Raw genomic sequence first — 25,051 nt, forward strand, 5'->3', positions numbered from 1 at the left:
TTTCTTATTAAAACTGCAGTGAAAAAAAGACAATGTAGTCTCAATGTAGTCAAGCAAAAGGCTAATCATATTAATTGCTGTTATATGTCTGAAGTTGTAAAAAGCGATACCATTGTGCAGCGTTTACCTCAGTAAGTTGACCGAGTGGATCTCTGAGCAGGTGCGAGTTGGTGGAGGCGGGGCTAATTAGCATATTCATAGATCCACGTATAATAAATGAAGCAAGGGTGTAGAGTTACATTCAAGCTATTTTAAGGTATGAAGAAAAAAAATTTTCACAGGAGAAAATGTTTAAATGTGTAATTTGGTGATCAAAGATGAGTTTTAAGGGATAAAATTACTGACTACAGGGGGACTTTAAATAATTAACAAGCAAACATTTGAGGCTTACGCTTACAAATGGAAGTGCATGGGCCAATTTGTAAACAGTAAAATGCTCACTGTTTCAAGAGACAAAAAACAAACTACATTTTATTGTGAAACAATAGCTTACTAACCTTTTCTGTGTTATATCCAATAAATCCAATTATACTTTGTTGCCCTGACAGAACACCTAAAAATCATAAAACCACCATAAAAATTACAGAAACAACTTTGCAGTTGATATAATACACAGATTTTAACAGAAGAATTAATGTAATGTTTTTATAAAATTATAAGATGAAAATTTTAGTCTTTAAATCCTCCAAAATTGGTCCTATTCACCTTACTGTAACCTCCACTTTTGCTTTTTTTAAAGACAAGAGGGGCAATTTAATAATTTTTCGGTAACACTTTACAGTCTCATTTGTTAACATTAGTTAACATGAACTAATAATGAGCAATACATTTGTTACAGTATTTATTAATCTTTGTTAATGTTAACTTTTAATTTTAATAATGTATTAGTAAATGACGAAATTAACATTAACTAAGATTAATAAATGCTGTATTTTTTATTAGTATTGTTTATTCTTAGTTGATGTTAACCAATGAAACCTTATTGTAAAGTGTTACCATTTTTTCTTGGTAATTACCATTATGCCATAAATCTTGTTGAGTCCTTCAAGAAAATATCTTTAAGAGCCAACAGCCTACACCAACTGCGCCTCAACCACCTTGGCTTTGTTTTAGGTCTCCTCTATAACTCTGACATATTTTGTGTGCTTGAATAAAGACGTCCTAACACCCAGCCTGGTGGAAAGGGACGAGTTGATTCTATAAATAAAGCATGATGGATGGGCATCACGCTCCATAACCCTATGTAAAGAAGGTGACTCTGTGGAACTTTAAATTGGTTTGTGTTGTGTTTACTGGTGGGCTGTCTTCAGTGTAGGTAAATGGAGGAAATAGTGGCCTTTCCCACTCACAAGATTTTCCAACTCATTACACCCAACAATCTCTGCATAACCTCATTAAACTCAATGGCCCTATTTGGAAAGTCTGTTAGTAAGCAGATGAAACTTTTAGGCATATAAAAAGGGTTTAGTATGATCAACGGTACCCACGTCACAATGAGTGCTTTTACTTTCCGCGATCTGTGCTTCCACAACCTGTAATTAAATTACTGACCGCTTCCATATGCATCCATCCCAGGCATGCTTTTAAGACCAAAGCCAAGTCTAGCATTCCAAACAACTCCGAACCTCACTTACACACACTTCTGTATCCATGATCTCTGGGAAAGTTAACATATTGCGCCTCCTATGTCTAGATTGAGCTCTAAGTTTTGTTTTCATAGGCTGAGCGGTGCCCTCACAAATCCTGACATCATTTGCAATAACATACACAAATGCGGCTAAAAGCTTCCAGCTGTTTTCTACTCTAAGCAATTCTCTCCTCTCTGTGAGCTGGAAAATAACTGTGAAGGTGCGATGCTGCTACTTTTACCACCACACCCCATGGTCTGCACTGTGGAACTCAAAAACAAGAGCTCAAATGAAATCCTGATCACACTAAAAGAAATATGAACATTCTCCAGAAGAAAGGTTGAAGTGGTATTCCAGGTAAAAATTCTGTCTTAATTCTGTCTCCAAATTTGCATTTTTGTGGTTTAAACGGAGACAATAATGGTATCGTTTTCAAAAACTTGCACTATGAAACCCATTTTCAAAAGTTTGCGTTTTCAGGCCCCCAAAACGCTGTTGTCTTGTAAATGGACAGCCAAAACACATAAAAAGTTTTCCATTTTTAGTTGAAAATGGTGTTGTGTAAATGACCCTGAAGATATTTTGTAAAAATCTTTCAAAGTTTTTGTCCATCCATTGATATGCAAACAACATTTTCATGCATCAAAAAGTACATAAAACATTGTAAAAGTAATCTGTGAATCAAATGGTTTAATCCAAGTCTTCAGAAGAGACATGATTACTTTATACGATGAACAGATTTAATGTAGATCAACGCACATACTGTACATGGAGCACATTTAATATGGTAAATGTAAGCTCAAAATGTGGTTGGTTAATGGGTGAGAACAATCCTCATTGGTTCTCTCACATCAAGCATTAAAGTTTGAGCGTTCATGAAAATGTTGATATCATAGACTTTCAATGGAAGGAGAAAAATGATGGGAGAATATTAAAAATATCTTCATTTGTGTTCCAAAGATGTCGAACAAGTGTCTTATGGGTTTGGAACAACTATCCCTTTAAGATCAGTCAACAGAATTACCACAAAAAAATCATTAATTCTGTTAAAACTTTGTTGTAAAACTGTTAAAAAAATCATTTGGTCATCTGGTCTATGTTGTCATGTCAGTGAAGCCATAAAATTCGGTGTAACGTTACAAAGAAAAGATTAGTACGTTATTTTTTCACACTGAAATCACATTTTGTTTGTCTTGTCACTATACCTTTGAAAAAAAAAAAAAAAAATACTATTTTAATGTTTTCATGGATTAGCCCCTATTTACTTCCATTGTATGTGCTTCACTGTAACTGTTTTCTTTAAAGAAAAGGAAGAACAAGTCAAAAAAAAATTTCGTGGTAATCAATATTTTGCCACAAATACTGTTGATTGACATTAACTTGTACTAAATCCGGAATATTCCTTTAAAGGGTTAGTTCACCCAAAAATGAAAATTCTGTCATTTATTACTCACCCTCATGCCGTTCCTCACCCGTAAGACCTTCGCTAATCTTCGGAACGCAAATTAAGATATTTTTGTTGAAATCCGATGGCTCAGTGAGGCCTGCATAGCCAGCAATGACATTTCAAAACACTGCTTCATGAAGCTTCGGAGCGTTATGAATCAGCGTGTCGAATCAGTGGTTCGGAGCACCAAAGTCACGTGATTTCAGCAGTTTGGCGGTTTGACACGTGATCCGAATCATGATTCGACACAAAAGATTCATAACGGTCCGAAGCTTAATGAAGCAATGTTTTGAAATCGGCCATCACTATGTAAGTCGTTATTTTGTTTTTTTGGCGCACCAAAAATATTCTCGTCGCTTTATAATATTAATATTGAACCACTGTACTCACATGAACTGATTTAAATATGTTTTTAGTACATTAATGGATCTTGAGAGAGGAAATGTCATTGCTCCCTATGTAGGCCTCACGGAGCCATCGGATTTCAACAAAAATATCTTAATTTGTGTTCTGAAGATGAACGAAGGTCTTACGGGTGTGGAACAGCATGAGGGTGAGTAATACATTACATTATTTTCATTTTTGGGTGAACTAACCCTTTAAGAAATGTTGATAGACCTTGTCAATATAGTACATCAAGGCCAAATAAATAGTCTTGGCAGCTTTTGATAAAGTTAAGTCTCGAAATCCCAGGAAAATGCTTTTATGATGTGGTCTCTAATCTGAGGCCCAAGCCAGTGTAAAAGCAGCCTTGGCTCAATGCCTGCAAACTTTTGTTGCCCAATCAAAGCAGAGAAAAAAAAACTCTTGTGGAGTCATTTTACTTTAGGATAGAGGAGAAAATTAGTATGTCTATGAGACAGTGAAATTCAAGAATGGAGCAAGCACCACTTAAATACAACCAGGTCTTCACTTTGAGCAAAACTGACCTATTAGCCTGCTAACCAAACTTATCTGGGTAATTTTCTCTATAAAAAGTTCATGTCAGCATGTAATCGCCGCAAAAAGAAAAAAACAAAAGCACAAATCCCATGAAACTGACACATAACCTCCCAAGTCTGTGACATTTCTCTTTGTGAAACATGTGCATTCAAGATGCTTGTATGATTCAGATTTAGTCATGGTGAGTAGAAACACTGCAGGAAAACCAAAGACTGGACAGATTTTCTTGCATAATGCTCATATGTCCTCCTAATCCAAGTTGTCATAGAAACAAGAACTTACTTGTTTGATGAAATTGAAAACCAGACATTAAGTGCAGGCACACACACGTACGCATACAACATAATGAGGATGCAAGCTTACCACTACACTTCCTTTCGCCTGATGAACATAAAGCTATACTGTATGCTTTTAATGTCAATCCAGGAATAAAAAAACACATCCATCTGGATTTTGTTTTTGTGCAGTAGACAAAACTTTCATCATATTAATGTAAGAAAGTTTCACAAAACTGAAGTGTCACTTTTCGATGTTTAAATATTTAATTTCAGCATAATATTATCTAATAAATCACGCTAATTCTAATAACCACCCCACAGAGAAAGGTATAGGACAGGATAATTTTTTGTAAGCATTTTTGAAACCAGTTATTCGGAATTAACTTGTTTTTCAGATGAAAAAACGAGTCTAAATGAGGATTTTTGCTTGCATCTCATTCTCAAGCAGATGTTGTAGATTTAATATGATGGAGCTCAATCTCTGACAAATTTCACCCTGGTGCTTTCAATTCTGAATGCTTAGTTATAGGGAAAGTTCACCCAAAAATGAAAATTCTGTCATCATTTACTCGCCCTCATGTTGTTTCAAACCCAGAAGACTTTCGCTCATCTTCTGAAAAGATATTTTTGAAGAAACCTGAGAGATTTCTGTCCCTCCATTGAAAGTCCATGCAAATAAAACTTTTAAGCTTCAAAAAGGTTGTAAAGAGATTGTAAAAGTAATCCATATGAATCAGGAAGTTTAATCAAAGTCTTCTAATGAGACAAGATTGCTTTATTTCATAGGCTTTTTTAATATTCTTAGGCTTTTTTCACATATAAACATTAATCAATGAACGTACAGTACATAAAGTTCATCAATATGGTAAACGGAAGCTCAAAGAACAAACCTCATTGGTTCTAGCTCAAATGTTCTTTCAATATTTGATGTATGTACTGTATGTGCGTTGATAAACGTTTATATGCGAATAAAAGTCTATAAAATGTGCCAATTAAATCTGTTCATCACCTCATTAAACCTCTTAATTCAAATGGATTACTTTTATGAACTTTTTGAAGCATCAAAATTTTGGTGGAATGAACTTTCAATGAAAGGAGAGAAATCTCTCAGATCTCATCAAAAATATCTTCATTTGTGTTTTAAAAATGAATGAAAGTCTTATGAGTTTGGAATGACATGAGGGTGAGGAAATGATGGTTTTCATCTAACCCTTTAATACCTTATATAAAAAAAAACGATAAAAATAGAATAATAGAGGAAGGATGACTGGATAGCAGCATGTCCATTACCCTGTTTGTTTTAGAAAAGTGGAACAGGGCTTAGTTTCCAACGGGAAATCATATGATCTGATGACTAAGACCTATTCAGTTTGTGGAATATGACATAATAATAGCATCATCACACTGTTTATATGAAATTGTGAAATCAAGACTCATGAAATTTTAGTAACGGATGCTGGATCTTTATTTAGTTTTTTATGTACATTTGAGATTATTAACTGCTTATGTGTAAAAAATGTTAAATCAATGAATAAATTATGAATAGAAATTACACAATTAGAACTCTTTCACATTATAATAGGATAATAGAAAAATATAAAAGAAAATTACACATGTATCAAAGGAGCAGTACATACTACATGACAGTGGAGTGATCAGGAGTGTATCTGAGGTTACAATGAAGTCAAATCACAAAAAAAAAAAAAACATCAGGCTGATAGAGAATTCTCAAGGTAACGGTGTAATCGACCGCTGCTGTAAGCTGACGGACAGGGGTTTGTTCAGTCGTTTATGAGTGACTCACTATCTAGGGAGCATTTCCTCCAGGTCAGCGACCACGTAGGCCACCACAGCCCAAACAGCGGAACACAGGTTCATCTCCTCTGGGTTTTGGACGCTCATTGTATCACCGTCGCTGTGGTGGAACCAGAAGTACCGCTGGTCTGCAGTGTGCAGGCTGGCGCCTGGGGAAAAAAAAAAAAGACAGAACGAACAGAACAGTGAACAGAGCTGAAATGGTGTGATTCTATGTTTCACATGTGTGAAAATTCTCCTTGTGCGTTAGAATATTAAAGAGTCTTGCTTACGTCTGCTCTTTAAAATAGTTCACCCAAAAAATGAAAAATGCCATCATCATTTGCTCACCCACATGTTACAAACACACATGACCAAATTTATGTACTGGTCGTTCTTTTGCATGCAAATCTATAAAATTACAAATATAATAAAAATTCTCCATATTTCATATCTTCTGAAGCCATATAATAGCTTTGTGTGAAGAACAAACCGGCATGTTTTTCTGAAAATCTTATATATAGTATATAGTATGTAGCATATTTCTATATAGCTAACGTATTTTCTGATAAGTCATTTTTTTATCATCTGAAACGTGCTGCAACTTCCATAATGCAATTAATGCCATGCGTTCAAAACATGCGCAAACTGCACACATTTGGACTCATGCTGAAAGAGAGAGATGTTTATTTGTATAACACTTTACTTAAAATAAATTTGTTTAGGCTTGGCGATTATTATAAATGTTGTTTGTAATGCCACTATAATTCATGATTGTTTTATAGATATTTTTTCATTCCTGTTTTGTTCACTGTTCATTTTCAAAGGAATGAGGGGAACTAAAATACATGTTTAATGTTTGTGAACGTTTCCTTTAATTTACTGGTAGTTTACATTATTTATGAATTTAATAATAAAATGTGACTTAAACAATGATGCGACTTATTTTTTTTCTCTCTCTCAACAATGTAATTTTGAATAGGTGCAACTTATAGTCAGGTGCAGTGTTGGGGGTAACACATTACAAGTAACTTGAGTTAAGTAATCGGATTACTTTTCTAAGTAACTAGTAAAGCAACACTACTTTTAAAATTACAACAAAATATCGGAGTTACTTTTTCAAATAAATAACGCATGTTACTTTGTTTTCCCATTTATTGACTGACACCTCTCTTGTCCACATGTTGAGAGAAATCAAGAGTAAGTGCAGAGGCGTTGTGTGCGCTGTGTAAACATGATGAATATTGTAGTTCTAGACTAAATGTGAGCATTTACTCATCTCACTTGCACAAAAACAGATTTAGCATTCCTCAAAATGACTAAAAACGGTGAAATGTAAACTCAGAATATTACGTAAACTTGCAATAATTAAATGTTAAATAACAAATAAATGTATCCAATGTCTTCACAGCTGACCTTCAACGATCCAATTCAACCATACTAAAAAGCAAAAATTACTTTTCACATTTCTGTTTATTTCATTTGTTTTTATTGACAAAGTTGCATCCTATTCCAGAATGGCAGCACAGCTGAAAGGTTTGTTTGAGCTGCGCCCTCTTCTGTACAGACATGAATTTGCATTTCCTTCAGCCTGAGGCTTAGTCATTTCACTTTTGGTGCAAAAGGGCCTTTGCTTTTTTCTTTACTTTTTTTTCTTCTGCCCAACCCAGGTGAGAAAAAGTAACTAATACAATTAGTTATTTTTTTTAGGGAGTAACGCAATAATGAAACGCATTAGTTTTAAAAGTAACTTTCCCCAACACTAGTCAGGTGCTACATTTTCCGGAAAATACGCTATATGTTATATTTCTGAATGCATCATTTTTTTAAAGCCTGATCTGACTGATTTGTTCACATATAAGTTCTTTTTATGTAAAGAACCTGGGTGGTGGTGTTAAAATATGACAAGGAAATAAACTTAGGTTTAATAAATTAGCTTTAGGTTTAAAGCTAATAAAATTAGCTTAGGGGTTTACAGAAATTGAAATCTTTTCTATCTTTTAGTGACCTAGACACTGTCATTCCTGCCTTCATTTCAACAAGGCTTGACTATTGCAATGCCCTATATGCTGGTATCAACCAGTTTTCCCTATCATGTTTGCAACTGGTTCAAAATGCTGCAGCTCGCTTCTTAATGGGGAAGAAAAAGCTTGAGCATATCACCCCTTTTTTAGCACATTTACATTGGCTACTGGTTAAATTCAGAATTGATTACAAGGTTTTAACTTTTGTATTTATATTTCAGTTTATATCTCAGACCTTATTTGTCCATACTCTCCCCGAAGATCTCTTAGATCATCCTCTGAAAAACTATAAACCGTCCCATTGTCTCGCTTGAAATCTAAAGGGGATAGAGCCTTTTCCGTATTTGCCCCTAAGCTGTGGAATTCTCTATCTCAATCTGTTAGGTTATCCCACTCTTTATCTGTATTTAAGTCATCTCTGAAAACGTATCTTTTTTCTCAGGCCTATCATAATTTTAGATATGTTAGTCTTATTGAGTTAAATTCTTAGTCCTGTTTTTTTATTTGCTCTTATGGTTTAAGTTGTTGATTAAAATTTGTATACTCTTTTTGTGTATGAATCTCTTTATTATGTTATTGTGAAGCACCTTGGTCAGCAGTAATGTTGTTTTAAGGTGCTATATAAATAAAAGTGACCTTGACCTTGATATTAGATGGATTTGGTTCTCAGTTCACTGATTCAGTGGTAGCTCCCGCAATTTGGTGGGAAGATTGTCGGTTTTGTTCTGTTTCTCACAAAAAGCTATCGTATGGCTTTAGACCATTGGGAATACAACATGAGTCAGATCAACCAATGATTCATTTATGGTGCTTTTGTGTCATATTTGAAAACTTGAAAGCTCCAGACCCCATTCATAGTAAATGCATTTTTTTTTTAAAAAATGTCTTTAGGATTTTGCTTCTTGTGTTTCACTGAAGAAGGAAAGTCATATGAGTTTCGAATGACAAGGTGAGTAAATTACCATTCATTTTTGTGCTATTACAGAACGACTGCAAGCATTTTCTTTCTTTCTGTTTACTTTTAAACTCTGTGTGGGTTTTCATATTTCTTGATCCAAGTGATGCTGATGAAAAGCTGACCATGCTAGTGACTCATTAACACAGCATCACTCATGCATAATCATTTTTAGATCAGTGTGACATAAACATTCACAAAAACGTTTGCTATATCCCACTGCAGGCCTCATTCTCTTTGTTTGAAGGAGCAATAGAACATGGAGAAGAAAAAAAAAAAATCCAGAACGCATGTGGTTGCAGTTAAAGCCTGTTTGCCTGCCATCTATTTCTGTACTGATCCCATATGTGAACAGGCACCAGCGACAAGATGCTTTATTCCCCTGGAAATACAGGGACAGAGTTTTGTTTGACCCTAGAAGGGTGCTTGGTGAAGCATTGCTTATTCTCTGCCCTAGAATCAATAGTGTGAGGTGTACGGTGCAATGCACACTACAGGGACAATTCTAAAGGGCAGTGAACAGAAAAAAACTGCACAGGGTTGAGGCCAACATACCTCAAAATGTAAGCACAACTCAGTGATGTTTTTAAAACATGTATTTGGTTAAATATTTAAAGGTACACTCAGTAATTTTTGTTCATATGGCAGGCATCTTAGATTCTGACACCTAGTGGTATATGGATGCAGCTTCAGTTTCCACCACTACGGAAGCAATGTGTGATCGATCGATCGATCCATCCATCCATCCATCCATCCATCCATCCATCCATCCATCCATCCATCTATCCATCCAAAAGAAAATTCTACTTCAAATAAATGCTGTTCTTTTCATCAAAGAATCTTGAATAAAATGTAAGAAAGAAAAAAATAGGAAAGGTTTCTTGAGTAACAAATCAGCATATTTGAATGATTTCTAAAGGATCATGAGGCAATTCTGAAAATTCATCACAGAAATAAATTCAATTTTCAAATATATTAAAATAGAAAACAGTTCAAATTTTAATATTTCACAATATTACTGTTTTAGATCAAATAAATGCAGCCTTGCTAGAACTTCTTTCAAAAACATAAAAAACTATATTATCGACCCTAAACTTTTGAACAGTATCAATCTTTGCACTGACACATTGATGCACTGATCTGTATCAATCTTTTATTATGATTTTTACAGTACTTCAATCCAAATTAAGGAACTGAATTGGAATCTATGGAATTCTCAACTTAATTCTGAATGGTGAAAATATTACTGCACCTTTATTTTACTGCACCATGTTATTTTTGATAAAGATAAATGCTCACAATACTTCATCGCATTTTCAGTCCATTCTACAACATCCAACAGCAAATACAAACCGTATCAAGCTCCACTTTTGAGTTGGTAATCTGCCATGATTGTAACAGAAGCCATCTTAAAGGGTTAGTTCAACCAAAAATGAAAATTTTGTCATTAATTACTCACCCTTATGTCGTTCCACTCCCGTAAGACCTTCGTTCATCTTGGGAACACAAGTTAAGATATTTTTGATAAAACCTGAGAGGTATATGACTCATAAATAGACAGCAATTTAACCACCACTTTCAAGGTCCAGAAAGGTACTAAAGACATTGTTAAAAAAGTCGACTTGACTACAGTAATTCAACCTTAATTTTACGAAGCGACGAGAATACTTTTTGCGCACAAAAAACAAAACCAAAATAACGACTTTATTCAACAATATCTTCTTTTCTGTGTCATTCTCATATGACTCATATGTCTATGGACGAGTCATATACCTCTCGGATTTCAACAAAGATATTGTAATTTGTGTTCTGAAGATGAACGAAGGTCTTACGGGTGTGGAACAACATGAGGGTGAGTAATTAATGACAGAATTTTTGGGTGAAGTAACCCTTTAACTTACAACTTTAAACTTGAGAGGAGCTGTTCTTGAAAAGAGATGCCAAGATTTCATGTTTGAATTTGGAGCTTTGTCAAGAAGAATAACTACAGAGCAACCAGTTTAGACAACTGTGCGGATGATTCATTTGTTTAACATGTTGGCTTTAAACTTCAGTGGAATTTCACCATACATTTCGACATGCCTCCTGCTGTGTTCATTTTTCCTGCAGTGATGTCACAATCAATTCATCTGATAACATTGTGTGCAGTTGGGGGAACAACCGATCCTCTTGTGTGCCACAGTTCATTGGTGGTTAAAGCAATCAGACTGGTGACTACAGGCATTAATGAGATTTATCCATTCTTATGCACAAGTAATTTAATATGATGATGGGAGAAGGCAGTATAGCTGCCATGCATGACTCTTCACAAGAGCTAACGACTGCTTAAATAGTGAAGTCCCAGAGTCGGAGGACATAATATAAAGCAAAAACAAAGAAATGTTATGACATAAAATGAGTATCAAACATTTCTGTCATGGCAACTTTCAGATTTTTTGGTATGGTAATGGATATGACAATGTTAAAGGGATAGTTCAGCCAAAAATGAAAATTATCCCATGATTTACTCACCCTCAAGCCATTCTAGGTGTATATGACTATCTTCTTTCAGACGAACATAATCGGAGATATATTTAAAAATATAAAGTTTAGATGATTTAATTTAATCCATAAATATTAATTCATGTATGAAGTAAAAGAAAAAAACAGATAGTAGTAAAAATGAATCAACCTATTGCTGGGTTAAATAAACAACCTAATTTGCTGGGTAAAATTAACCCAACAAGTGTTCTGTCCTGTATTTACCAAGCCCTTTGGTTGAAAACAACCCAAATACGGTTGTTTTTAACCCAGTGCTTTTTAGAGTGCACTGTAACTGTGAAGCCAGGAAGTTAGTGAAGACACATCTAATGCTACAACTTTATTTTCTTTGGAAATATCAAAGATATTGGTCACAGTTTGTTATTTTAATAGCGATAAAAAAGATCAATAGTCATAAAATGCAAGTGCTGCCTGTTTTTTGAGTATAAAAATATTAACAGTACATTGCACCTCTCCGAATCTGCTCCTGAGGGTTAACTACGAGAGCTCGCTTTACTTTACTTCTGCCAAGTATTCTAAGCTTTTCAGAGTTAATTTCACAGATCATTGGCTGAACTCAAACAATTAATGCAGTTCTTTCAGTCATTAGACTGCTGAAGTCCCTTGCAGTTTGTATGAGGGAGGTACAAAAGTTGAAGAGTGTAAATAAAAAAAACAATACGTTTAAAACCATGACTGGTTTAAGCCTTTTAAGTGAGTGACTTCTTAACTTGAATAAAAATGATCTTATGCTCACCAAGACTGCATGTATTTGTTTCATTGTGTAATATATTATATTGCAAAATATTATTGCAATATAAAATAACTGGTTTATGATTTAATTTTTAGCAGCCATTCCTCCAGTCTTCAGTGTCACATGATCCTTCAGAAATTATTCTAATTTGCTGAATTACTGCTCAAGAAATATATACAAAGAAGGAATTTTGATGAATATTTCAACTGTTTTTGTCCATACAATGAAAGACAATGGGGTCCAAAATGGCATTTTTTCAAAATATCTTCTTTTGTTTTCACAGATGAAAGAAATACAGGTTTGGAATGACATAAGAATTTTCATATTTTGGTAACTGTCTTTTTAGTAATGCTGTTTTAATTTGTTAATTGCTACCACCACCACAAAGCAAGAAACAGGACTGAATTGTGCTCTAGATGAAACTGACCTGGAACCCCAGCCTTCATCCACATGTTAATGTCCGTTCCCTCTCCGTGTTCTTCAAGTGATGTGACATTGATGGCAGCCAACAGTTTCATCACCTCCTTCATGATTGCCCGAGCTTTGTCACTGCCAGTGAACTGCAGTCCCAGAGGGCGGAAGGTGCCCAGGTCAGACTCCATAACCATGTCAAAGTTTGAGATGTTGGCCTTAGGAAAAGTGGAGAAGTCGTCACTACAAAATCGGAATGTAATATGCAAATTTAAGAAAATCTAAAGCTGAAGAACATAATAAATATATTATGTTACATTATTTTTTATAATGAACCTAATATAAAGTAGCACTGAATGATTTTTTTGTTAATCTGGGTTCTTGTATATTGCCACAATTTTTTTTTTTCTACTTAAAGAATGATGGTTTGTTTCATTCTCAGCAGTGAATTGACAGTCCAAGTCATGGAAAGCTCTACCAAATATCTACATAATTGGATGTAATACAGTAAAAAGTTGGGTCAGAAGCCAAAACGCAGCATTTGAATCCCGCTTGGCCTGAAACCACTGCTCTCTGATCAGAATCCAACCTCATAAAGCAAAAACGAAATCCCATGGCAGTGTGCAGATACAATAGAGTTTTAACTCCAAATGCTGGCTAAATTGTTCCATACCATAAAGTATCACTTTACAGCACACAGACCTGACAAATATGGTTTATTGCACTGTTCGCTCCAAAACCAGAAGAGTCCAAGTAAAACATTATTGACAGAAATAAAAGCTATAGATGGATGTGTGCCACAGCACTTGGGTTTGTGTGGGAAATTTCAGCCAATTTGCTCCTCCTGCTAAAATTAGAGAGAGTACTTTCAGCATTGAAACAGATACCACACAAACCTGGTAAAACCTTTTTGTCAGATGCCATAATAAAACACAGTAAAATAGGCTATTTATGTAATTCTAAACAGAACTAATTGTGATCCTGGACCACCAGTCATAAGTCACACGGGTATATTTGTAACAATAGCCAACAATACATTGTATGGGTCAAAATGATCGATTTTTCTTTTATGCCAGAAATCATTAGGATATCAAGTAAAGATCATGTTCCATGATGATATTTTGTACATTTCCTACCGTAAATATATCAAAAATGTATTTTTGTGAGTGGATATGCATTGCTAAGGACTTCATTTGGACAAATTTAAAGGCGATTTTCTCAATATTTTGATTTTTTTGCACCCTCAGATTCCAGATTTTCAAATAGTTGTCCTATCCTAGCAAACTATACATCAATGGAAAGCTTATTTCTTCAGCTTTCAGATGATGTGTAAATCTCAAATTAAAAAAAATGGACCCTTATGACCCTATATAAAAGATCTTGATAGAAGATTTCAAAAGTGCATTCAAGGACAAAAGAGTACTCACATAATGAACAGTGAAAATGTGCTACATTAACTTTCTGAAACATTCTGTGCTTAACTGATACAGTCATAGTCAGAATTATTGGCACCCTTGGTAAATATGATCAAAGAAAGCTGTAAAAATAAATCTGCATTATTTATCCATTTGATCTTTTATTTAAAAAAAAAAAAAATCACAAAAATCTAACCTTTCATTGAAGTAAAACTAATGAAACATTCATTTATGAAATAAATGTTTTTCTCTAATGCATGTTAGCCACAATAATTGGTACCCCTAGAAATTCTTATGAGTAAAATATCTCTAAAGTATATTCCCCTTCATATTTACAATTTTTAGCACAGCAGGGTGACTAGGAACATAAAATCATAATGGAGTATAAATATGAGGTAACACAAATTCCCTTAATCATTCATCACCATGGGTAAAACCAAAGAATATAGCTCTGATGTGCAGCAAAAGATTGTTGAGCTTCACAAAATAGAAAGAGGCTGCAAGAAAATAGCTGAAGCATTGAAAATCCCCATTTCCAACATCAGGGCAATAATTAAGAAGTTCCAATCAACTAAAGATGTTACAAATCTGCCTGGAAGAGGACGTGTGTCTATATTGTCTTAATGCACAGTGAGGAAGATAGTTCGAGTGGCCAAAGACTATCCAAGGATCACAGCACCTACATCACCTTCAGAAGGATTTCAAAACAAAGTCCTTTGCTCTCATCCAAAAACAAACTCCAGCATATTCAGGTGCCAGACACTACTGGAACTGAAAAGTACCCCATGTTTACGATTAAATATACTGCTGGATCTTTAATGTTGTGGGCCTATTTTTCTGCTGGAGGTCCTGGACATCTTGTTCAGATACATGGCATCATGAATTCTATCAAATACCAACAGATGAAAAATCAAAACTTGACAGTCTCTGCTAGAAATCTTATAATGGGCCATGGTTGGATCTTCCATCAAGACAATGATCCAAAAGAACATCAAAACCAACACAAAATGGGTCGCTGAGCACAAAATGAAGGTTCTGCCATGACCATCCCAGTGCCCTGACCTGAATCCTATAGAAAACTAAAGAGGAGACTGTATCAACATGGAATTTTTAAGAGAGGTGCTGTATGAAGGAATGGTCTTTGATCTCTTGTCAGGTGTTCTCCAAACTCATCAGGCATTATAGGTGAAGACTCAGAGCTGTTATCTTGGCCAAAGGAGGTTGCAAAAAGTACTGAATAAAAGGGTGCCAATAATTGTGTCCAATGTGTATTACAAAAAAAACCCTTTATTTCATAAAGAGATTTTTACCCCCATTTTTAATTTTTACTTCATTGAAAGGTTAGCTTTTTGTGATTTTTTTTTAATAAAAGGTCAAAAGGATTAACAATGCAGGCTTCTTTGTTCATATTTATCAAGGGTGCCAATAATTCTGACCAGGACTGTATAACAACATTTAAAACTGTTTTTCAAAATACATAAAGTATGCCATAGATTGTTAGTGCAGACAACTCAGGTAATCTGTATCACATTCTAGAACAAGGGTGTCATTGAAGGTCACAAGCCAGATTGGACTTAAGAATCAACTTCATGATGACATAAGACATTGTCATTGATATGAGTGACTATAATAAATAAAAAGAAAAAATTCTTAGAAATCTTAGAAAGTACCTGTATTCTTTGCATTCATGTTGATTTTAAGACTTTTAAAAGTTTTGTGAGAAAAGTTTCAATTTAATCAAACTAACAAAATGCAACCATTAAGTATAAATAAATAAATAATATTATAATGCACATCATGAACATCATTAGGTTTGGAGGAGGTGCACATGGCATTTTACAGCCTGAAATGACCTCATCCTTGTCATAGAAAGGTCAAATTATTTGATATTTTGAAAGACTTAGAGGCCTTGACACACTGTCACGAGGATCCACGGAGGTCCTCTTTATGATATAATTTCCTGTTTTGTTATTTTTTTCTGCATGTTGGTTACAACTTGCAAGTTTTTTTTAAAACAAATATTAATAAGCAGTTTTAGTAGAAATAATGCTAAAAAAAATTATTCTGAACTACTTATCAAGAATTTCATTCCATCAGTGAGGCTGATTTATTCATTATGTGATCAGGACAGTTGTGTCACCTTGATATTTTTACCTTAAATGTCAGAATATATTTATGAGTTGCATTTTGAATGTGTTTTTGAATATATATTGAGATTAGCAAAAAAAAAAAAAAAAAGGTGTCACTGAAACATTAAATCAGTAATTAGTGAATATTTTCCAAAAAACTACACTGACAAGAAAAAAAGAGTCTAACTAACTATAATAATAGCTAATAATAATCCATCTGAAACCAAACATTATCACAAACTCAGGCATAAAAAAGGAAAATAAACTGCACAACTAATTTAAATTTTGTCAGGATAAAAGCAATATTAATGTATCACAGGCTATTTAACAATTATTCAATGCAAACATGGGAGAAAATCATCTATTTATTACCCATTATATTTTCACACATAATTAAATTAGCAAAGCAATAGTCTCCAGGAGAGTTCAACAGCATCCCATATGTGAAGAGTCCTTCCGGAATTTATGATCCTTGCGTGACCCTCGCCTTTGACCCTTTCTTATGTATAAAAGTGTGTCAAAGTGTGCCTAAAATAATGTCTTTAAGTAACCTCATTTGTGTAAGGAACTGTACTGTTAACCTATCCGAACCTGTACAAATAACATCAAATGATTATCCATATGACTAGTACTAGTGTTTCTGTATTTTAAATTAGTTTAAGGGTGGATACTCTTACTCATTTTCTACGGCCTTTGGAATTGTGGAGAACTTTGTCTTCAGTAAACTCTCTGTTAACTGACTGAACTCCTGGTCTTCTTTGAGCATATTGGTCTCTCTTTATGGTTTAACTGTACTTTCCCTACAGTTGCGAGCTACAGTATTGCAACACAACAAATTAAACAAAGTTTATCTGTCCTGCTGTTGCTGAAAATAGAACATTATGAATAACCTTTTCAATATAATTAATGAACTTAACATAATCAGGGTAAGTGCGTAGCACTTCCAAGGATTAGCATTCCTCTAAAAGTGATTGGGCAGACCAAACTGTAAGTCACAGAGACTTGAAACTTTGAGGGCTGGTAGTCCTCACATCATCTACAACATCACCAAGGCTTGCCCCGATCTGCCTGACGGGGGCGCTACAGCTCCTAAACCGTTATGCATAGTCTCAAGTGTCTTACTCGTTGTAATCCTTGGCTCAAGAGGGACAAATTGCATGCCTCGGATTTGCTGGTCGTTCTGAAAATTTTTGTTTTCGTTTTTGAAAAACCTACTTTTGTGAGTCCTAGGTTTTTTGCCTGATCGGAACAAAACCAGTGCAGCAAGATTCTCTGGAATCTGATCGTCAATAATTATCAAAAAAAAAAGGTTGAAATTTCGAATCACGGTCCCTAAGGGGCACCAAAACGTTCGAAGCCACTTTTACGAACTCGTAAACGGAATAAGATATTTACAACAAATTCAGCACATCTATGTAAGTGCTTATTCTGTGGTTGCGCGAAAAAGGATGCGGCGACTGGCCACTTGGTGGCGCTATAACAGGAAAAAATATGAAAATGGCTATAACTACTTCACTGTACTTCACTGTTCCAATCGACTTGAAAATTGGCATACAGTATCTTTGTCCAAGGTGCCATGACTGTCTATGAGGACACTGACGCATCTGAAAAAACATGTCCGCCATCGACCCTGTTTGACTAACGACCCTAGAGGCCTGTGAGAAATGCAAAAGAAATGGGGCGCCTTCACGGTTTTCACATTGTGTATCGTGCAATTTTTCGCACACGCCCACGACATTCGTACCACATGGTAGAACTCCTCATTCTGAACAACTTTGCCTCTAGGACCGCCGTTGTCCATCGGATCGTTCTTTAAATATTGGAGATTATTTCAAAAACCAACTTCAGCAAACTAGCCCTAGGTTTTTGGCTCAACCTCGATAACCATTAAAAAGATTTATAAACCATAAATTTCCTATGGTAAATTGCCTGTATTGGCTGTAAATTGTCTTTTCCATCTATGATCGAGATGGTTACAAGCTTGCTAATTAAAACATTATACCTTTTTCTACATGTGCTTAAAGGTCTTGAAGGATTAGTTCACTTTCAAATTAAAATTACCCCAAGCTTTACTCACCCTCAAGCCATCTTAGGTGTATATGAATTTCTTCTTTCTGATGAACACAATTGGAGATATATTAATAAATATCCTGACGCATCCAAGCTTTATAATGGCAGTGAGCGGGATCATTGAGTATGAGCTGAAGAAAGTGCCTCCATCCACATCCATCCATCATAAACTTGTACTCCACATGGCTCCAGGGGGTTAATAAAGGCCTTCTGAAGCGAAGCGATGCATTTATGTAAAAAAAAATATCCATATTTAACAAGTTATCAAGTACAATATCTAGCTTCCGCCAGACCGCCTTCCATATTCAAATTACGGAAAAAAAACCGGACCTGGCATCGCATCAGTTAAGCTTTTTCCGTAAACATAGGATGTAGCATAAGCTTTTTGAACTGCGAGAGTTTTACACTTTCTACATAAGTTGAATACAGAAGGCGGACTGGTGGAAGTTAGATATTTTACTTCATTTTTTTTTACACAAATGCATCGCTTCACTTCAGAAGGCCTTCATTACCCCCCTGGAGCTTCAAATGAACTAATCCTTTAAAGCACTTAAACCCCGATATTTATATTTTATAATCTTATATGATATATTTATATCCCCCTGCCAAAAAAAAAAAAAAAAGACACCCTTGTTTTAAATCACCCAACAGAACAGATTTAGTGTGATAGGGAAGTGTACTTTGTGCTGTTGGAAGTACTGAGCAGCTCCCACCCCGCCAGGCTCCTCTGCAGACCACAGCACCGTCCTCAGTGTTCTTTTGGGACGCAACCCTGGGGACCCAAACGATCGACAGTATGAGCCAACCACGTAATATTTCAGAATACATTTTCATAATGCAGACACTGTAATATTGCCTCATCGGCTGAGATCAAGGCTTTCATCAGTCTGATCTTTAGCAGAAAAGGACAGAAGAATATTACATTTATTTTTAAAATAAAAGTGCATATGTAAGGTCAGGTTCACACATCAGAGACTACATGCTGACTATTCTGGGAAGATAGTGCTAGATGATCCTGGCCAGTCAGACAGTTGCATACTGGGCACTTGATAACTTGTCTGTACTTCCAGCAGAGCGGAATCTGTGAGAGATATTTTGGGCTTAATTATGTTGGGCTTTCTCAATGATCCAGATGGGAGAACTGTCCATCTCCTGAACTGCAATGTATGAAAACTGGTCACTGTGTCCAAGTCAAATGGCACATTAGAGGATAGGGCCAAGAAAACATAATATACCAAAACATGCTAATAAGAGTAGATTTATAGATCCTAAGTAAATAGCTCAAACTGTTGCAATAATAAAAGCTTACATAGTAAAAATAGAGCCAAGGACTCGGTGAACTGAATGTTGTTGATCATTTAAAATGTTGTAGAAAATGCTTACTCTACCAGCACTGAAATGAATCATGTTGTCTGTGGTTAGTGTGCACCATTATAGCTTTATTTTGCCAGTGTTTGTGGACGCCCCTTGCCAAGAGAAAGATCTTAAATACAAATGAGCACAACCCTCAGTATTGCCTGTGCAATAAAGCAACAATAGAGGAGAGGGGCCAAGAGACTCCCACCGCATTGCATATTGACACTCAGCAGGAATTTTAATAATCTCCATTATAATGGAATATTCTCTATACACTGCACTACTTCTACAGTTGTTGCACATACCTGCAAAACCAAAACATTAACTAAACAGAAATTAAAACAATAATAAAATAATTATAATTATAATGTATTTTTACATATGCATTAAAACACATGCATCTAACACACAGCATTTTCAATGATAATTCATGGCTAATTTTTAGCAGAAATATTTCATGGTTTTACACAGTGGCATTTAATTCACTATGCATAACATATATTTTATAGGTATATAACATATCTGATTCATTTCAACGTGATCTCATGAGAATTCGTATGTATTTTACATAAAGTGTGGTCAATTATGTTTGCATATACAGTGCCGCTTGAAATTTGTGTAAAGTTTCTGCTATATAATTTACGTTTTAGATGCTGTCAGTATGGTACATTTCATTATACAGTGCCGCTTGAAAGTTTGTGAACCTCTTGCAGAATCTGTGAAAATGTGAAATTTTTTAACAAAATAAGAGAGATCATACAAAAGCGTTGCATTGGAAATTGCGCTCGTCTTCTGTGAACAGTAAGCCCCACCTTCTTTGATTTGATTGGCCAGTTCACTCATTCTGACAGTAATGAGCGCTGTTAGACCACTGAGGCAGACCAGCCTAAAAATGTAACTTTTAAAACTTTTTTTGTCATCCTAACAACAAACAGAACTGTGCATAATGGAGTACAAAAGCATCAATATCATCAAATATTGGAGGGGGGACAATTTGGTCATTTCTAATTATTGCGGGGGACTTGTCCCCCTCAGTTTCTATGGTGGTTACGGCCCTGATACACACACACATACACACACACACACACACACACACACACACACACACACACACACACACACACACACCTATTGGTTCAGTTTAGAAGACATTGATTTATCACCTGGGGTCGTATGGATTACCATTATGTTTGTTTTGCGTGGTTTTTGAAGCTTCAACTTTGAGAGGCCCATCCATTTGCCTTATATGGATGGACAGAGATGGATTATTTTTCTAAAACCACGGATAAAACCATGGATTATTTTTCTAAAAATCTCCATTTGTGTTCCACAGAAGAAAGAAACTCATTTACATCTGGAATAGTATGAGGGTGAGCAAATGATGATAGAATTTTCATTTTGGGATGAAGTATCCCTTTAAATTCTGCTCTGTACTTTTGTATACTGCCAGAGAGAACTACGAATGCGACACATCATTTGGACTACTTTGGTAGTTCTTTTTTTAAAATAAACTGAATAAATTATTGTGTTTGCACTTGCCTGTTTCTTAAGTTTTTCTTTATACTGTAGATATTTTTAAGAAATTAGTTAGGATCAGCTTTAGAGGTAAGAGTGGGATTAGCGGCTCAAAAATATCTATGTAATGGTATATTTCAACTAAAATGGTCATTGTACATTTTCCTTCCTGTTACATTTTATATATTCTTCTTATACTCTATAAAAGTGGTTATGAATAGGCATGGGGGTAGAGGTTAAGGGAACTAAACTGTATAAATAAAATATTTAGAAACTATATAAATATATTTGTAAAGATCTTACATTTTCATAGCTATATATTAGTAATAATGTTTGATGTTGTCAATATGTTCATATTGCATGTTTCAGCACCTATCAAAACTTACAAAAAAAGTATACAAAGATGTTATACAATACCTACATATAAACAGAGACCAGGCTGGCTATTTAGAAAATGTATTTTTAAATAAAAAAGAAAAAAGGCTTGAAATCAAAAGGCACCATGAAATCAAAATAGACAAATCATTGTTGTTGTTTTTTAATAGAATATTGCAGTATTTATTATAAATGATTTATCCGTGCACATTATTATTTATTTATTTTTTATTCATGTGCACTCGTAATCTTTAATTAAAATAACTTCCCCTCCCTCTTGCAGCAACATCTCTTCTCTGATGACGTATTTACTCGCACGAAGGCGAGACAACCTGTCACTCACATGAGATCAACCAATAGCAAACCACAACCATCCAATTAATTCCCAATGGACAAAATCAAGTCCATCCTACATTTTTTCTTGTTTGAGAAGCCGTTTCACTAGGATATACAACACAATATTGAAGAAAAGACTATTGTGACTTTAAAATACTAAAAATTAAAAAAACATTAATAAAACTGATCATAAAAATTAACATTTCTCATGTGCATATCAAAGTCACTGGCACTTCCTAAATATTTAGTCACGTGACGGAGAGAGAGAGAGAAGTTCTCCAAATGTTACCATCTTTACTTGTCTCACCTAAGTCTCTGATCAAAGAAAGTGCCTCCCAGGAAATGGCGACTCCGCCTCCATCATCCATAGCGCCCTGGCCCACATCCCAGCTGTCCAGGTGACCACTGAGCAGCACCACCTGAAAGAGAGCCAGAGCAAAAAGCATACGAATGAACAGTAAAATAAATATTTAATAACATATTTTCTCAGCATCGTTTTCATATATAGTTACACAATTGTTTATTCATGTATAAAAAGGGTTTACATAACAGACTATAAAGGGAAAAAAGGCTTCCTGGCAAACTTTTCCAGATGTTGGCTGTCAGTCTAAATGGATCTTGTCAAACCCAGGCCACAGTGAAAGCCTCTAGATTGATGCTCTAAATTAGATTTAAACTCTAAACATCCTGCTCTCACCTCCCATAGTTCTAAGACTGACTAAAAACGTCTCCTTACACCACTGAGAGCACCTTCCACCAGTTTACATTCACTTTCAGCAGAGCTACATAAACTTTAGGAATATAGCTTACAAATAACTCTCCCATTGCATTTCTCTACTGTCAATCTGCCGTTAACACAATAACCTCCATGGGCTGGTCAACAAGCTTGGAATTTTATGGAAATAAAGCTGCTTTTAAAAATCATGAACATTTGGGAAATTAAGCTCAAAAAAGTCTTCAAAGTTTTTGAAGTGAGAATTTTCCAGATGATTCTGTCAAAATCCTATTGGCAAATATACAAATGTGACCTGGACATCAGCCAATCAACTATAAGCCCTCTTCTTCCAAATGTACTTTTGAATACTATGACAGATTTTGTGTATACATGATTATATTGTTGTCAGGATCATGACAGGTTAACTCCCAAAAGCATGAGAAAAGGCTAACATTAATCAATGCCAACCATCTGTGAGTTACAAAGGCTGAACTCCAAAGCAACAGCCAACGTGCCAACAGCAAAATTACAAAAACGTTCTGTAGTGGCCATTCTTTTGTGTTCAACGGAGTACAAATGATCTCATCTATTGTGAGACTTTGCGCTTTCGTGATCAAGACACCAGAAGGAGGCAGATGGAAACATCTAGGTGAAAGCAGTTCAGACTGTTCTTTAGTGCTGCTGAATTATTAAAGAGGAGACAAATTGGGTCATTATTTTGTCATCCTTGTGCCATCTCAAACCCGTATGGTGTTGTTTTTTTCATTTTTAAAGACATTTTGAATAATCTTTATATAGCTCTTTTACAGTACATAAAAAGCTCATAATGGCAGCTGTCAAGATCCAAAAAGGACAAAGAGCACCATTAAAGTAGACAATATGATTTTTGCACTATTTCTCAAGTCTACTGAAGTAATATGATAGCTTTTTGTGAGGAAAAGAGAGACATTTAAGTTATTACTCTCTAATAATCTTCCCTTCCCCAAAGCTTTGAAATGTCATTCACATTTATGTTTAATTGTAAGTCAAAAAAATGGTCTGTAAGAGCTTTTTTTCTTTTTAAAGAAATAAATACTTTTATTCAGCATGGATTTATTATATTGATCAAAAGTGACAGTAAAGACTTACCTTCTGTATTCAACTTACAAAGAAAGTGTAAAACTCTAGCAGTTCAAAAAGCTTACGCTACGTCCTACGCCTTCCCTATTCAACTTACGGAAAAAGTGTAACTGATGCGACGCCAGTTTACACTTTCTTTGTAGCTTGAATACAGAAGGCGGTCTGGCGGAGGCTAGATATTTTACTTCAAAACTTGTTAAATATGTATATTTTTTTACACAAACGCATCGCTTCGCTTCAGAAGGCCTTTATTAACCCCCCGGAGCCGTGTGGAGTACACGTTTATGATGGATGGATGTGGATGGAGACACTTTCTTCAGCTTCATACTCGTGGGTCCCGTTCACTGCCATTATAAAGCTTATATGCATCAGGATATTTATTAAAATATCTCCAAGAGTGTTCATCAGAAAGAAGAGAGCCATATACACCTAGGATGGCTTGAGGGTGAGTAAAGCTTGGGGTAATTTTCATTTGAAAGTGAACTAATCCTTTAAGCACCAAATCAGGATATTAGAATGATTTCTGAAGGATCATGTGACACTGAAGACTGGAGTAATGATGCTGAAAATTCAGCTTTGCCATCACAGGAATAAATTACATTTTAAAATACATTAAAACAGAAAACAGTCATTTTAAATTGTAATAATATTTCACAATATTACAGTTTTTACTGTATTTTTGATCAAATAAATGCAGCCTTTTTGAGACTTCCAATAAGAGGTCTTTCCAAAAACAAAAAATCCCAAACATTTGAATGTTAGTCTAAATAATAACATGATGATGTACTGTATAATAATGACTAAATTAGATATAATTACATAAATAAATACAGTTATAGACTGAGTATATTTCTAATTTACTCATTCTGAGAATTTTTTTTTTTTTTTATCCCTTGAAATTCCTTTAAGAAAGCATTCATTGGTAACCCGGACATGAAATGTGGAAGTAAAAATGACATAATTTCCATTATTATGCCAACACTTACACAGAATCAAGAACAGAGAAAAGTCTGAAAGCTTTATGTCAATGCACAAATCAACTTTGTGTAACTTCTGGTAATTTCAGCAATCCTCTTCAAAGCCAAATTACAAACATAAGCTATTTTCCACTTCTTTCAAGTATAAAATGCAAACAAACAAAAAGTAAACCAGATTTCATCAGAGACTGAAGTTAGACCGGCACTGCATACATTACTGGTTTGGCAGGAGGACCGGTCTAATTTGATGTGGTGCTAAAATATGGAACTGATGGATTAACCTAAACATGT

The 25,051-nt window shown here is 35.0% G+C and overlaps 1 protein-coding gene across 1 annotated transcript in view; it reads right to left on the reverse strand.

Moving 5' to 3' along the window:
- Positions 1–5,736: 5,736 nt before the first annotated feature.
- LOC127496732 (carboxypeptidase Q-like) overlaps positions 5,737–25,051 on the reverse strand; it is a 47,594-nt gene continuing 28,279 nt past the window's right edge. Inside the window, exons 5-8 of the mRNA XM_051864452.1 lie at positions 22,257–22,368; positions 19,048–19,139; positions 12,770–12,971; positions 5,737–6,259 (exon numbers count right to left, since the gene is read on the reverse strand). Of these exons, the coding sequence (XP_051720412.1) occupies positions 6,099–6,259; positions 12,770–12,971; positions 19,048–19,139; positions 22,257–22,368 (567 nt within the window). The 3' untranslated portion in view covers positions 5,737–6,098. The remainder of the gene's footprint in view (positions 6,260–12,769; positions 12,972–19,047; positions 19,140–22,256; positions 22,369–25,051) is intronic.

This window comes from Ctenopharyngodon idella, chromosome 16, assembly GCF_019924925.1.
Source record: "Ctenopharyngodon idella isolate HZGC_01 chromosome 16, HZGC01, whole genome shotgun sequence".
NCBI classification, from domain to species: Eukaryota; Metazoa; Chordata; class Actinopteri; order Cypriniformes; family Xenocyprididae; genus Ctenopharyngodon; species Ctenopharyngodon idella.